At 37.2% G+C, this 15,110-nt stretch overlaps 1 protein-coding gene across 1 annotated transcript; it reads right to left on the reverse strand.

Annotated features, from left to right (window-relative positions):
- Positions 1–1,246: 1,246 nt before the first annotated feature.
- On the reverse strand, positions 1,247–4,863 carry TCAF2 (TRPM8 channel associated factor 2). Its single transcript, XM_087968872.1, has 3 exons — positions 4,223–4,863; positions 1,797–2,812; positions 1,247–1,391 (listed from the first exon to the last, which is right to left on the reverse strand). Exons 1-3 carry the CDS (start codon positions 4,828–4,830, stop codon positions 1,267–1,269), a joined length of 1,749 nt encoding a protein of 582 aa, XP_087824998.1. The 5' UTR covers positions 4,831–4,863; the 3' UTR covers positions 1,247–1,266.
- Positions 4,864–15,110: the final 10,247 nt, after the last annotated feature.

A 15,110-nucleotide genomic window follows, 5' to 3' on the forward strand; every position in this document is an offset into this window, starting at 1 on the left:
CTAAGGTTAAAGTTTTTGGGGTTTGGGGAAGAAACTACAGAGTCGGGTAGAGTATTCCAGACATTGACCACTCTATTGCTGAAGTCGTATTTCCTGCAATCAAGTTTGGTGCGGTTAACTTTGAGTTTGTATCTATTGTGTGCTCTTGTGTTGTTATGGTTGAAGCTGAAGTATTCATTGACAGGTAGGACATTGCAATGTATGATTTTATATACCATGCTTAAATCAGACCGAAGACGGCGTAATTCAAGGTTTTCTAGTTCTAGAATTTCAAGTCTGGTGGCATAAGGTATTCTGCAACGAGTAGAGGAGTGGAGAACTCTTCTTGTGAAATATTTCTGGACTTTCTCAATTGTGCTAATATCAGATATGTAATGTGGGTTCCAGACTGATGAACTGTATTCGAGTATTGGTCTAGCAAATGTTTTGTATGCTCTGGTTAGTAGTGTGATATTACCAGAGAAAATCTCGTATTTAACCTCCCCTTTCTGGGGAAGGTGCTTGAAAAGGTGGTGTGGGGACCTTGGCTGAAGCCAATTATCTGAATCTCTCTCAACCAGGTTTTAGGCCTGGGGATAGCAATAGCAATAGTACTTAGACTTATATATTGTTTTATACTGCTTTACAGGCCTCTCTAAGAAGAGTACATGGTCAGCATATATTGCCACCAACAATCTGGGTCCTCATTTTACCCACCTTGGAAGGATGGAAGGCTGAGTCAACCTTGAGCCTGGTGGGATTTGAACTGCCAAATTGCAGGCAGCTGATAGTCAGCAGAAGTGGCCTGCAGTACAGCATTCTAAGCACCGCGTCACTGAGCTTCTGTGCCACCAAGGATATGGGACAAGGTAAAACCCAAATAAACTTCATGGCAACTAAGCCTAATTACTAGTGGCAGAAGCATATAATCTTTTCTCCTGCTACCATCTTTATTTTGCCCTGTCTTGTTGATAGGTTGCAGATCTAAATTTGGAAAGTGAACTGTCTTAGTGTTGCAGGAATCTCAATGTATGATTATATTTATCTCTTGCAACCTGAAAGCCAAGCTATTATCCTGAAATTGAAAGTTCTGCATAAACATTTTGATAGAAATCGGAACACAATCTTTAAAAACTGAGAAGAAACATTAAAACATCAAGGCAAAAATAGTAGCATTCAATTAACATAAATGGACAAAGATGGAGAGGAAGGGAGCAAAATGCATGGTGGGTAGGAGGCAGGGTGTTATCTTAGTATATATAGGATCTGCAGAATCTTAACCATATATCATGATGTGTAATTTAGAGTTAATATTACCTGCAATTTTGTGTTGAGAGTGGAGGGTGGGAATAATAAAGTGACCGTTGTTGCTGGAGGAGCATACATGCCAGTGCTTCTCCAAGCTTCATTTCCTAAACGCAAAGTATAAAATCTGTCAGAGGGTCCTGTTCATACATATAAGATTACTGAAAAGTCTGTGTTCTTGAGATTTGATTCTAGTAGCTATGTCAAGGGTACGCTAAACACTCTTTGTGTTATCAAAATGAAAGGATGTCCTCTCCGAAATAAACTCTAACTGCAAAATGGCATAACTAATTTGGACATTTGGATCTCCTTGTAGATTTAGCTTATATTTTACCCTTCAATCAAACAGCTTTTCTCACTTAATTTGCATGCTTGTCCTCCTCATGAATAGTCTAGTGTTGGAATATATGAAACAGTATCAAATATTGCTTGATAAAAAATAATGTCCTGCACACATAGGTTATTATCTTGAAAGGAGCACTTCTTATTCAAAATTAAACAACATTCCGTACCTTTATTGCTTCCATTTATTTGAATGTTTTGAGGAGGTGCTGTAGGATAAGAGATTGGGTCAGTTGGCATCAGGCTGGGTACTAAGTCTTGAAACTCTGGTAGAACGTTATAGAGCACAGAAGCTATTTGAAGTAAAATGGCTTGGTCTGAATTAGCTTGGATTGGATTATGTACACTGACCTCAGGAATCCCTTTAATTTGAACCAAGCCTAGAGCTTCTTCCTGAACTGAAGAGAAAGGACAGGAGTTCATAGCTGGGATTTCAAGGAATATCATAATATCTTGCACCAACCTCTGGAGCCACAAAGAATATGGTGGTTGTAGAATCTGCTCATTTTGAATATGTTCTTTGAACTTCAAGAATGCTTTCCGGAAATGATAAGTGGAAGCTACTTCACTGGGCTCTCCAGCAGGACAGCTATTTTCAGCTACTTGAAAATAGTTTTGAATAATCCCAATTCCAAACTTAGTCAGGATCTTATTTCCTGGATATTCTGCAATAGCACTGGAGTCAGGATTCACAGAAGCCCAATACCAAGACTGACCTCCAATTAGGAGTCCTCCTCCTTCAGAGACAAATTCGTGGATGCTTTCCATCTCTTTGGCATCATAGGCTGTACAACAGTATATGCCTAGGCCTTCTTTAAAGTTGGTTAGCTCACAGGGAATCTTTGCTTGGTTTAACATGGAGTAAAGTTCCTGTAAGCTGTCTCCAATGCCCACCTTTCTCTCCTTTCCAGCAGAAAGCCAACTGATGGCATTGAGGAGGAAAGTTTTCATTGATGATATGTTGAGGAAGCCTTCATGAGAGGCAACTACAATGCGTCCTCGACCGTAGTATGCAGCTGCCAGGAAGGAGTGGTAGGTATCACTTATGCCAACTGGAAATGCCAAGGCTCCATGGATAAGCAAGGGAGATGGAACCATTTGATTCTGGAGGTCATCGCCCTTTACATTGAATCTCTCCACTCCTTTCAGAAGAGTTTGTAAATCCCTTTGAATATTTAAGCCATGTCTTTAAAAAAACAACAGTAGTTAATTTATAATATTTTCCATGAGTAGGATATTCATATGAAGGAGTAGGATCCCATTATTGGACCTGTGGCTTCACTAAATTGGACCGTAATATCAATATCAGCACTTGGAGGGAGAGGGGGAAAAGGAAGAGGTTGTTTTTGTAAGTCATGAGCCTAAGAACTCCCCACACACACACACACACAATTAAAGGCAAGGTTTGCTGACAGAATTTCCTTGGAATAAGTAGATGGAAGACACATAGCTCTTCCATAAAACCAGAATAATCTGTCCTCTTCATGAGCTTTCTGCTGTTGTACTGCTAACACTGTCTCGTTTGTAGAGTATGTATGTTTGCCATTTCTGACAGGGAAAAAAATGTACATTTTAAAAAAATGAATAGGTATTATTCAGGTACAATTTAAACAATCTATACAAATGATTCCAGAATAAATGCATCACATTGGTTTCTGTCAAATGATTAAGGAAAGCAATAAGGCTGGATGTATTTTCTCCAGTCCACTCAGTTACACTGGGTGCATGAATCTAGTTTATACAGTTCTTGTATGTGATGCTGACAAAGTCTTTCCAATTTGAAGGATAAAGACCAATATCCTATTTTGCTATTAATATAGTTTATAGATGACAGGCTAACAATTTTTAAGTACAATCAATAGTTTAAAATTTGAACATTCTTTTGTCCTGTTTCTCAAGGAAACCAACATTAAAGAACCTTTGTAATGTCTTTTGTTTGTTTTTTTTTGAATACTTGTTTTCTTTTTTTTTAAAAAATTTTAGCATATTTTGTATATTAACCCTCTTTGAGTAAATTAAAATTAAATAAAAATAAAAATAAAGACTTTGCTTCTAAACCACAAGTTGAAAATAGAAGAATTAAAAATATTATCCTGCTAATAATTAAATTAAATTATATATGAGACAGCTTGTTCCTGCACTCTCAGGGTAGACTGGAGAAACATGGCCATTAATTACTGCAGTTACATAAGCTCTTCCAAGGACTCAGTTACATTCTGCAAGCAGTCCCCAGACTAGCAGAGCCCTGATTTACCTGCATTGAAGATCTTTTTTTTAAATATTATTAAATTTATATATCACCTATCTTGCCTAGTGGTAACTGCAGGAAAATTGCAGAAAAAAGTACAAGAATGATAACCACTGCTCTGTATCCACAAAAGAAGAGCTCTTGTATGCACAAATTAGCAACCACCATATTTGAAAAGCCCATGGCATACAATCTAAAATTCTCAAAAATAATTCTTGGAATGAGACAATTGTTTAATCTGAGGCAACCCATTAAGCATGATTTTAAATTGGGACAAGGGTCACAAAAAATCCACAATTGTATATGTAGGATTAATAACCATAGAAAAAAAGATGGAGTAATACTTACTCAGTGATGAGGGGAATCCTGGGAATTTTTTCAGGCACAGAGAAAACACCATTTTCTCCCACATTGCCAGTGAAATACACTCCGGTCACACCGGTCACCAGGTTTCCAGGAAAACGAACTAGGACTGCCTCCTTCCCATGTTGATATGACCAGTGCCAGGCCTGGCCTCCAATGAGCAGTCCACCGCCTCGCTTTACAAACTGCACAAGCTCATCAGCCTGCATATCCTCATAGGCATCTCTGCAGAATACTCCAAGGGAATCCCCAAGTGTTGCATCTGGTTGAACTTTAATGCCATTACTGAGGAGCAACTCAGAGAGGGTACCTAGGACTCCTATGAGTGCTGTTGGAGAAGGCCTGAGCCACTCCAGGGCATTTTTAATGAACGTCAAGAACTGGGGAAGCATTAACATGGATTCATGGGCAGTGACCACCATCCGGCCTTTCCCATATTGGGATGCAGCCATGAGAACTTGGCCCTTGGAATCTACAAGCAGTGGGAAGGCTTGATCTCCTGTGAGCAAAAGTTCACAAGGATTGAAATCTCCCGTGACATCGACGGACTGAATGCCTTCCACTAAGAAATCATAAGAACTTTGGGAATCCATTTGAAAGTTGTACCGTTGGAGCTGCAAAAGAAAGTATACATTTTTTCAGTGTATTTGATGTTGGATATAATCCTACAATAGATAACAATATGTGTAAACTTTCACAAAACCTGTCAGGTGTCAGGTGATTGGGTTGTGTTTTGGTTTTAGAAAATTGCTGGATATTCTATCATAAAAAAGCACAAGAAAGCCTGTTCTTCCTGCACCAACTCAGAAAGCTCAAACTGCCCAAGAAGCTGCTGATCCAGTTCTACAAAGAATTATTGAGACTGTCATTTATATCTCTATAACTGTCTGGTTTGGCACTGCACGAGCAAGAAAGAGGGCTGTGAAAACATCTACAGACCGCTCACATCCTTGACATAAACTGTTTCAACTTCTTCCCTCAGGCAATGTTATAAGGCATTGCACGCCAAAACAACTAGACACAAGGACAGTTTTTTCCCCTCATGCCATCACTCTGCTAAACAACTAATTCCCAAATACTATTAAACCACCTAGAAGGCTGTATTCAGTGGTAGGATTCAAAAAATTTTACTACTGGTTCTGGAGGCATGACTTGATAGGCGTGGCAGGGGAAGGATACTGTAAAATCTCCAGTCAGAGGTAGTATTTGCCGGTTCTCCAAACTACTCAAAATTTCCACTACCAGAACTGGTCAGAACCTGCTGAATACCACCTCTGGCTGTATTAATATTACCCTTCTCATCTTTTCTATTATCTATTCCTTATCTTCTTATGACCATAAGAAGTTGCTTGTATCTTATCATTTATATTGTTTAATTTAGTGTCCTGATTTATGGTGATTGCTTATTTAGTATCCTGTAACTATCAATGTGTTGTATCATATGATTTATGATTAATGCATTTTATGATTATAATCATGATTTTTTGCTTGTATGTACACTGAGAGCTTATGCAATGGAGATAAATTCCTTGTGTGTCCAATCACACTTGGCCAATAAAGAATTCTATCTGTCTATTTCTATTTAATGTACAGGTTTTTTTTTCATTTTCTAAAATATTGGCTGTGCTGAGTTTCCAACAGTGAATTTTGTTCAAATGGATGGAAGTTAATTTCAGAGCCCCTACAAAAAATGATTGAAACTGAAAACAAATCTGATCCAGGATATGCCTGTCGTTGGTTAATGTTAGGAATATAAGTCACCTAACAGGTATTTGGGTTAGAAATATATAAACCAGGATAAACATTTTAAAACTATCTTTAAGAAAATGCAAAACTGTAATTAGGTGTGGTTTCTCAAATAGCCATAAGATGGAGCCAGAAACCTGGTTTGTCTTAGCCTTAGTCTCAGAAGAGAGTGTGAGTAAGTCTCTGTTTCCTTCTGTTGGAAAGTATTGCTGTTCCTCCATTTCTTCTAATTGACTGATATTTCTGGATTTGATGTAAGTCTGATACTGAACTGTTTTTTTTTTGACACTGGACTTTGTTATTGAATTATCCCTGGATTGAAAAAACTGACTGATCTACCTGTGAATGATTTTGGATTGCTTGTTTGGACTTTGCTTAAGGTTTCTGGAAGTAAAAACCTACATTTACTCTACAGTGTATCTGTGTGCTGTATGTGTATTATTCAAACACTACTCTCAAATACATCTCCCTGTATGCGCTCATTCTCCTAATGGGGAATTAGCTCAACAGTTTATATATCTAAAACAAATTTATTTTAGATAAGAAAAGCTGTGGTTTTGAAATTATTAAAAATAAATTTGAAATTGTACACATTCATATAATAAATATCTTATAAAAATATGTTGAAGTTGAATTTAGAAAGTGAATATGTTAAGTATTGTATGATTCGATGGGCAAGAAATTTTGGCTATAACAATGCTGGAGCAGTGGACAAATACATGGACCAAAGGACTGAAAAAGTGAAACTTTCACTTCAATCATGGAGTCGAGGGTCTTTCTTTCCTAAGAACCAAGTTGGGACAAGCCTGACACATACAGATAGTCCTTGACTTAAAACAATTCATTTAGTGACCCAGGATAGTGCAACTGTCATAAATATGAGTCAGTTGCCAAGTGTCTGAATTTTTATCACATGACATGAGGATGGTATGGTGGCTCTAAGTGTGAAAAATGGTCATAAGTCACTTTTTCAACACCATTATAACCTTTAACAACTACAGTGATTCACTTAACAAATGTTGCAAGAAAAGTCATAATATAAGACAAAACAAATTTTTCCCTTAGCAACCCAAATTATGGGCTCAATTGTGGTCGTAAGTCAAGGACTACCTGTAAACTGTGAATAAGAATGGTTGAAATTGATGGCAATATGGCTGTAACAAAAGAGTGTTTTGCACAGGGGACAGTAAATCTTTTTTTCTTTTTGCCTGCTCTAAGGTGATTTAATGGCATTAACTCAGCTGTTGGGATAAACTTTGCAGATGACCAAAGGAAATCAATGCAGAATAGAACAGACATAATTCTTCCCAGGATGCAGACATTTAATGCTCAGCCTCCCCTTGAACAATTGAAGGATTTGCACATCAAATCCATTTTAAAAAAGGGGATTCCTTTTTTTTCCTGACTGCCACACTGCCCTCTTTTTCTTTCAGATAATAACCCTCCTGCCTCCATCCACTGCTTGGGATAAGGGAGGTTGCTTCCTGATCCCTTAAGTGTGTAGAAAATTGTTGCCTTTATCTTGGAATAAAGCTGAAGGGCATTCCAGTCTTTACTGAAAAGTGAGTCAGAAAAATCTTGTTTTACTTGACTCTTCCCTTCCCTCTAACAAACTGTGCATTAAAATCAAGATACAGATTAAAGTGCATTAACTATGTCCAAGGAGCACCAAATAAGATTACACAGAATAGCACATTACTGTATTTGTAAGAACTTTCTATTTTATGACTGACTCTTCCCTTGCATAGTTTTTCCATTCTTGACCACTTGTAAAATCCAGAGACAATTGTATTATCTCTTGAGATTACTTCCTAGAAAGATTGGAATCTGGTGGTTTTCCAAATTATTTCTAGCTAGCTCTCTGAGTTTGCATTTCTAAGAGATTTAAAGTACCTGCGGAATGTCTCCAAACCATGGAAATATAATATTTGGGTCAGAGTTGTACATCTATTGCATTACAGTCCAGGCAAAACCCAAAACATTATTGAATCTTCAGTGTATTCAATGAAATAAAGGTAGTATCAACTGAATGATCTATTGAGGATTACCTGTATAAAATCTTTGTTGTTAAGCGAGTTTTGTCTCATTTTACAAGTGATAAATTGGTAACCCAGTTGTTCAGTAAAACTTGCTTTCCCACTGATTTTGCTTGTCAGAAGGTAGCAAAAATGATCACATGGCCTTGGTCACTAAATGAACTATTGTAAATCGAAGACTAGTTGTACAATATAAAGTAAAATCTTTGCAATTACCTGACCTACTAAAAATAAGGGGAGTCTTCCAAGGGCCTGCCTGGAAAGAGAGGCTAAGCACTCCTGGGAATATTATTTATGCACTATTAAGATGGAAATTGTGAGTGGGTGACATGTTGCTACTTTTGTTAAATAGTGCAAATCCACAGAAGCATTTCAAAGTGTAAAGGAGGAAACAGAAATTCAGATTTCCAGAGACCAGTTTTGAAATCCCAAGACAGGTTAAAAATACTGACTTTTTCTTAGAAAATTCTTAGCAAAATTTCTATCTCTGACTTTACAGCTCCTTAAGTAGATATCCCCATGCATTCAGTCCCAGATATTTCTAAATGATGCTTTGCAAACCCTCTGAAATTCTGGAAAGCTGTGCCCAGTTTCCATGAACAGTAAACTACCGGTATTCACCTTTTTCAATACCATTATCATTTTTAATGTCAAAGATTTAATCCATCTGTTTTATATATCAGTAAATTTTCACAGCACTATCGAGCTTCCACTTCCAACCCCCAACCCTATATATCTTCAGATATCACTCACAGTCTCCTTTCTCTTCTGAGTATCTTTTATTCAATGTTACCTTCATCTCTCTTCAAGCCCATTCTTGCCACATATGTTCTGTTTGGAGAATTAAAAGAAAACACAGTCTTTAATAAGCAAGTTGTTATCAAAAGCAGGAAATGAAGGAAGGAACAGCCAAAATGAACATGAAGAATAGAGAACTCATGTAGCATTTGTACAAAGAGAGCTAGAGAACCTGTGTAGTGTACCAAAACTATTTTCCAAATTCCTGGAAACTAAGTTTTGCTAAAAGTTATTGCCCGTCTTTTCGTCCTTGAGTTAAGCAACATTTTCCATTACTACACCTGAACTCTTTGATAGCTCCTGAAGTAGCATTTGATTATCTTAAGTTGTTAACAGGCTCTAAGAGGGAGCAACAGACATCTGCTCTTATGATCTTAAAGCTCCTGAAAACCCACTGAACTATATCTATGGGTATACGGCAAAAGCAGAATTAATTTCTCTTCTGAAATGGGACTTTTTTTCTCCTATAAGCAACTCAGCATTTTTATGCATTTAAAGGACACGTTCACAGCATTATCTAGAGCATCCACTTTTCTATCCAACCCTTGTTGTATCTTAGTATATTGTGCAAAGCCAGCCCGTTGAACTAGGATTCAACATATTGCTCAGGATGCGGGTTAATTCAGATTTCCACCACGTGCTCAATCTGGGATCACCATTTACTCTAACTTTTGTCAAATCATTCCTGTCTGGAAGAATCAGAAGCAGAGACCTCTACTTTCTGCTCCTGGAACCAGAAGTCCCAGACCTTTCTCAGGGAAGGGTTTTTCTTTCTCTTTCTGCTGCAGACATGATTGCTACTGTCTTTCTTCTACCTGTTCTCCATGCTAGGATCAAATCTAGAAGTTGCACCCACTCCTGGGCTCCTATTCCTACTTCCAACCTTTTCTCCCTAGTCCTACCTGGGACATCAGAGCTGTCAATGATCAAATGACCACTAGATGGTACTAAGCATCCTTCTGCAGCACCCACTTTAAGGACCCACATGTCTTGGGTTTACAATGGCAGAGTTGTCATTGCTAAGAGGTGTGGATGTATAACGTCATGCTTTATAACTGTATCACTTAGCGACAGCAATCCCAATGTCGGTGCTTCGCAATTGGCATGTATTTATGAGGGTTGCAGCATCACCATTTGCACCCTTCCCAGCCAGGTTCCAACAACAACAATCTACATAGACTTCTGTAAAGCCTTTGATTCAGTGGTACACAACAAACTACTCCTAAAACTAAAATCTTATGGTATCTCTGGACACCTGCATAACTGGATAGAAGCATTCCTGTCAAACAGACAACAAATGGTCAAAATTGGGAGTGTCCTATCAAATTCTGTACCTGTCAATAGTGGTGTCCCCCAAGGCAGTGTTCTAGGACCAACTCTTTTCATACTCTACATAAATGACCTCTGTGATCATATTAAGAGCAAATGCGTTCTCTTCGCTAATGATGTAAAGCTGTTCAATACCACAGACAATACTGCTACCCTTCAAAAAGACTTCGACTATGTATCAGAATGGTCAAACAAATGGCAACTTCAAATCTCAACAAATAAATGCTCTGTCTTACATATTGGCAAAAAAAATCATAAAATAAAATACAGGCTGAATAGTCAAGACCTTGTTGATGATCCAAACTCTGTCAAGGATCTTGGAGTTACTCATCTCTAATGATCTAAGTGCTAGAGCCCACTGTAACTACATAGCCAAAAAGGCATTAAGAGTTGTTAACCTAATCTTACGTAGCTTTTTCTCTGGTAACATTACACTACTAACTAGAGCATACAAAACATTTGCTAGACCAATACTCCAGTCTGGAACCCACATTACGTATCTGATATTAACACAGTTGAGAAAGTCCAGAAATATTTCACAAGAAGAGTTCTCCACTCCTCTACTCGTTGCAGAATACCTTATGCCACCACTCGAAATTCTAGACCTAGAAAATCTAGAACTAGGCTGCCTTCAGTCTGATCTAAGTATAATATATAAAATCATACATTGCAATGTCCTGCCTGTCAATTAATACTTCAGCTTCAACCATAACAATACAAGAGCACACAATAGATATAAACTCAAGATTAACCGCACCAAACTTGATTGCAGGAAATACAACTTCAGCAACAGAGTGGTCAATGTCTGGAATACTCTACTTGACTCTGGTTTCTTCCCCAAACCCAAAAACTTTAACCTGAGACTGTCTACTATTGACCTCACCTCTTTCCTAAGAGGTCTGTAGGGGGCGTGCATAAGCGCACCAACATGCCTACCGTCCCTGTCCTGTTGTTTCTTTTTATTTTTCTTATATGTATCCATGTATTCATAACTATGTTTTTACTTATACCTATTATCTTGTAAGCAATTGACAAACCAAATTAAATAAAATAAAAAATAAATAAAAATAAAATAAAACAAGCAAAGTCAATGGAGGAAGCTGGATTCGCATAACCACCATTGAACAATTGCAGTGATTCACTTAACAACCATGGCAAAAAAAAAAAAAAGATCATACATTCAGTGTGTCCGGCTATTGGCGATTCTCTGGGCTAGGACTCTCCAAATCTTGTGATCTTTCACTCCTTCTTTGAGTTGTTCTATGCTGTGGCTGGTGTCAGCTTTGATGGTGTCCAGCCATCGTGTTCTTTGGCTGCCTGGTTTCCTTTTACCACTTAATCTTCCCAACAAAATTGATTTCTCCAGTAAATTCTCCTGCATGACACGGCCAAAATAAGTTCCAAATATGTTCCAAATATGAGCCTATCTAAACCTATGTAGTCTCAGACTAACACATTCCTGGCTACCTATTTATTTAGGCCTTTTTCTCCTTGTGATCACATCATATATACTGCACCTCTACCCCCTTATCATTACTCTATTCAGAGGAGAAAATTCTTGTTGCCAGAACCATTGAAAACACAAACTGACTTCCAGTAGCCTTGGCATAGCTGATCCTCCAAGTAATTCCACAACAAGCTTATCGATAGATGTCTATTACTAGTCATAACAATTCATCATGATGTTGTCCTGATAAAGAAAGCCCCTCCCCTATACACATGAGCCAGATTGATTACCAAACCCCTCATTTATGTGCAAATTGCTGAAAGTGTCCTTATAAGAATGCACATGATGAGTAGAACAAATCTTGCACGTTACCAGATGGATGGCATAGGGAACAAAGCTGTTACAGAATCTGGTAGTCCTGCTAGAAACACTTTGAAACCTCCTCCCGCGGGGACCAACAGAAACAGACCATAAAGTGGGTGTGTGGGGTCTCTATAGTTTTTTCAACGACTGTGCATGCCAGTGAAACAGTACCATAGGTTTTTCAGCAACATATAGTAAGGAACACAAGTAGAAAGGAAGGAATGAACAGGAATAGTTACTAAGCTACCTGCAGAAGAGAGAATTATTATATACACAGAAAGAAATGTATTAGCAGGCGCAGATTAAAATCAGGACTCAGGACAGCTCCCAGAAATACCAGCACTTACAGCTGAGTTTTAAAAAGCAAATATTTCCTGGAACATATCATGGCAGCACTGCGTTGTTTTCCTGGCAAGAGGTTGGAAATCATTTTTCACTGTTTGCTTTGTAGCTTTGTGGAAACCTTTGCAAGAAGCAATATTTGGGACTGTCACTAATTCAGGAAGGTGATTTCAAAAATGCTGGGTCAGGAAAAGGGAAGAGTTACGAATATTTTTCCTTTTTCTGCCCTCATTAGAGAAATGCTGTAAGGATTTGCTGAATTCACCTCACATCTTCACTTGAGGGTTTCTGCCAGTCTTTATCATAAGAAACTTGTGAGGCAATGAGAGAATAACTTTGGCTATATTTGTGAGACTGAGAAAGATAATAATGGCTAAAAGAGAGGTGGCTTTTAAAGAATTGAACATTTGCTGACACAGTAAATAGTTGTGCGTGTTCTCAAAATATTTCAGTTCCTCTCATTTATTTCCTGAAAGGTTGTACACTCTTTTTGAGTGCAAAAGCCCACCTATACAGCCTCTGAAGAGAAATAAGGCACTGTTTTGGCCGTGTCCACATAGCACACCAAGCTAGTGATTGAATTAACCCATTTTCTGTGTTTGTAACAATAGTTTGAAACAAGCGAATTCAGCAGTCTGCATTTTCATAGCCAAAAAGTTTGTATTAATGAAAATTAAACTAAGTTCAGCATGTTATGCAGAAAACAGATGCTAGATTTCTTGCTGACATCATTGTGTTTGTTTTGTGAATGCAACCTTGGTCTGGGCAGGGAGGGAATTCTTAAGCATGTTAAGAAACAACAATGAAAAGACACAGGTCCCAAAGTCATTTTTCTAGCATTTTCTGAATGCGATCTATCTTATCCTGATCAATATTTGCAGTGGCTGCTCAGAAGTGTCTGTGTTTGCGATGTTTGCGTCAGTGATGAAATCAACCCTTGCATCATATCCCCAATGACATTTGTGTCATAGCCCTTCCTAATTTTTCTTTTATGCTTTTTCTTTCATAGTCTGCTCACTTTCTTTTTCTAGGGTGGCCAGTCTGGGGCCATATCAATTAAAATCAAACATTTAAAGTTAGGTTGGGTGTGTTGTGTGAGACTGCTTCCATGCACACTTTCCCTAGTTCTGGATCTATGGACACAAAGACTACAGATGGTCCTTGACTTACAACCTCAATTGAGGTTTCTGCTGCTAAGTGAGACATTTGTTAAGTGAGTTTTGCCTCATTTTATTGCCAAAGTTGTTAAGTGAATCACTGCAGTTGTTAAGTTAATAATACAATTGTAAAGTGTATCTGGCTCCCCCGTTGACTTTGCTTGTCAGAAGGTTGCAAAACCTGATCACATGACCCCCCCGGGACACTGGAACTGTCTTTTTTTATTATTATTAAAGCTTTATTTGGGTTTTCACACAACAATACAAGTAAAACATCTTTTTTTAAAAAATAGCATGGTCCCGGGTTACACTTCTTTATACAGACACAAACTCAATTTCATGCTCATTTTTGTGTTCTATTCCATATCTTATTACTCTTTTGCATTTTCTATATAGTTTTTCCCCTCTTTTAATTTTCTCAATTTTATTTTGATTATCTCATCTCAATTCAAATCATTATATTTATACTTTTGTCTGTCCTGTTTCAATTTCATATTATCTTTTCTCATTAAACAAATTTTTCCCTGTAGTTACCAATTGGAGTATGACACCTTTATATCTTTTAATTTTATCCATTCAAACTCTTATTTAAGCTTCAATATATACCTTAAGGATGTAACATTCAATATAATACATAATACATAACTTCCAGTTGAATTCTGCTTGGTACATTCTTATAATACGCACTATATTCTTTTAAAAAAGGATTATAAATATACATAATTAAAACCCTCATTCCATTCCAATTCAGTTCTATCATTAATATTCATTAAAATCTTAACATCTTTAACATTTATTTTCAATTAAATATCATACTTTCTTGAAAACACATATAATCTCCATAATTAACTTTTCCCTTATTTCTCTTCACATATATTTTATAAATCATTAAATATTCATTTTATTACATTTATTTATTAACAAACATTCCACTAAATTATGATGACTATTTTATCAAACATTTTAATCATACATTCATATTTTCTGAAATTATTTCTAATATAACAATACTATCTTATGTACCTTTGCAGAATCCCTTTTTCAATTAGATTTTCACCCATTATCTCTAAATAGGCCCTGTTTCTCTATATCTTGTTTCTGTCCTTTATAACTTCTTTCCCTTTCTTTCTTCCGTCTCTTCTTCTCCCTCCCCTTTTTACCCCCTTGTCTCTCTATTTGTAATTCTCTCTTCTGCATTTCCCTCTTCTGTTGCTTTCTGATTTTATACTTATTTTTCAATCTATTCTTTTGTTGGGTTGTTTTTCCCAGTCTTAAACTTTCCATTCTCCTTCCCCGCTTTCCTTTTTTTTCCCCCACCTAAAATTACTTGTTCATTAAAGATGGCTTCTTCTTTGTCCCAATCTTCTTGTTCTGTGGGCATTTCTTGTTGTTTCTCATAGTTCCAAATCTTCATTTCTAAGAACTGAAATACAAAGCCAAAAGAACCTCTCCCTTCTTGTGCATCTTCTTTGTACTTTTTAAGTTCCATTTTCAGTTCTTCTAAGAATGGAGCCATTTTAAGCACTTTTAAACAACCACCCAATTGATTTTAGTCATTCAAATGCAGTAACCAAGAATCCAGCGATCACTAGGTAATCCAAATACTCCCGAGCTATCTCTTCTTATTTCTTTTTTCACTTTCTCTTCCTGGGATT

This window comes from Notechis scutatus, chromosome 6 (assembly GCF_049901735.1).
Source record: "Notechis scutatus isolate UNSWTSFEM ecotype Mainland chromosome 6, rNotScu1.2, whole genome shotgun sequence".
NCBI classification, from domain to species: Eukaryota; Metazoa; Chordata; class Lepidosauria; order Squamata; family Elapidae; genus Notechis; species Notechis scutatus.

Coding starts and splice junctions, on each gene's coding strand:
- TCAF2 (XM_087968872.1), bottom strand. CDS start 4,830: ATGGATTCCCAAAGTTCTTATGATTTCTTAGTGGAAGGCATTCAGTCC. Junction 2,813..4,222: donor AGGATTCCCCTCATCACTGA/GTAAGTATTACT, acceptor GTTTTTTTAAAG/ACATGGCTTAAATATTCAAA. Junction 1,392..1,796: donor AATAAATGGAAGCAATAAAG/GTACGGAATGTT, acceptor CTTTGCGTTTAG/GAAATGAAGCTTGGAGAAGC.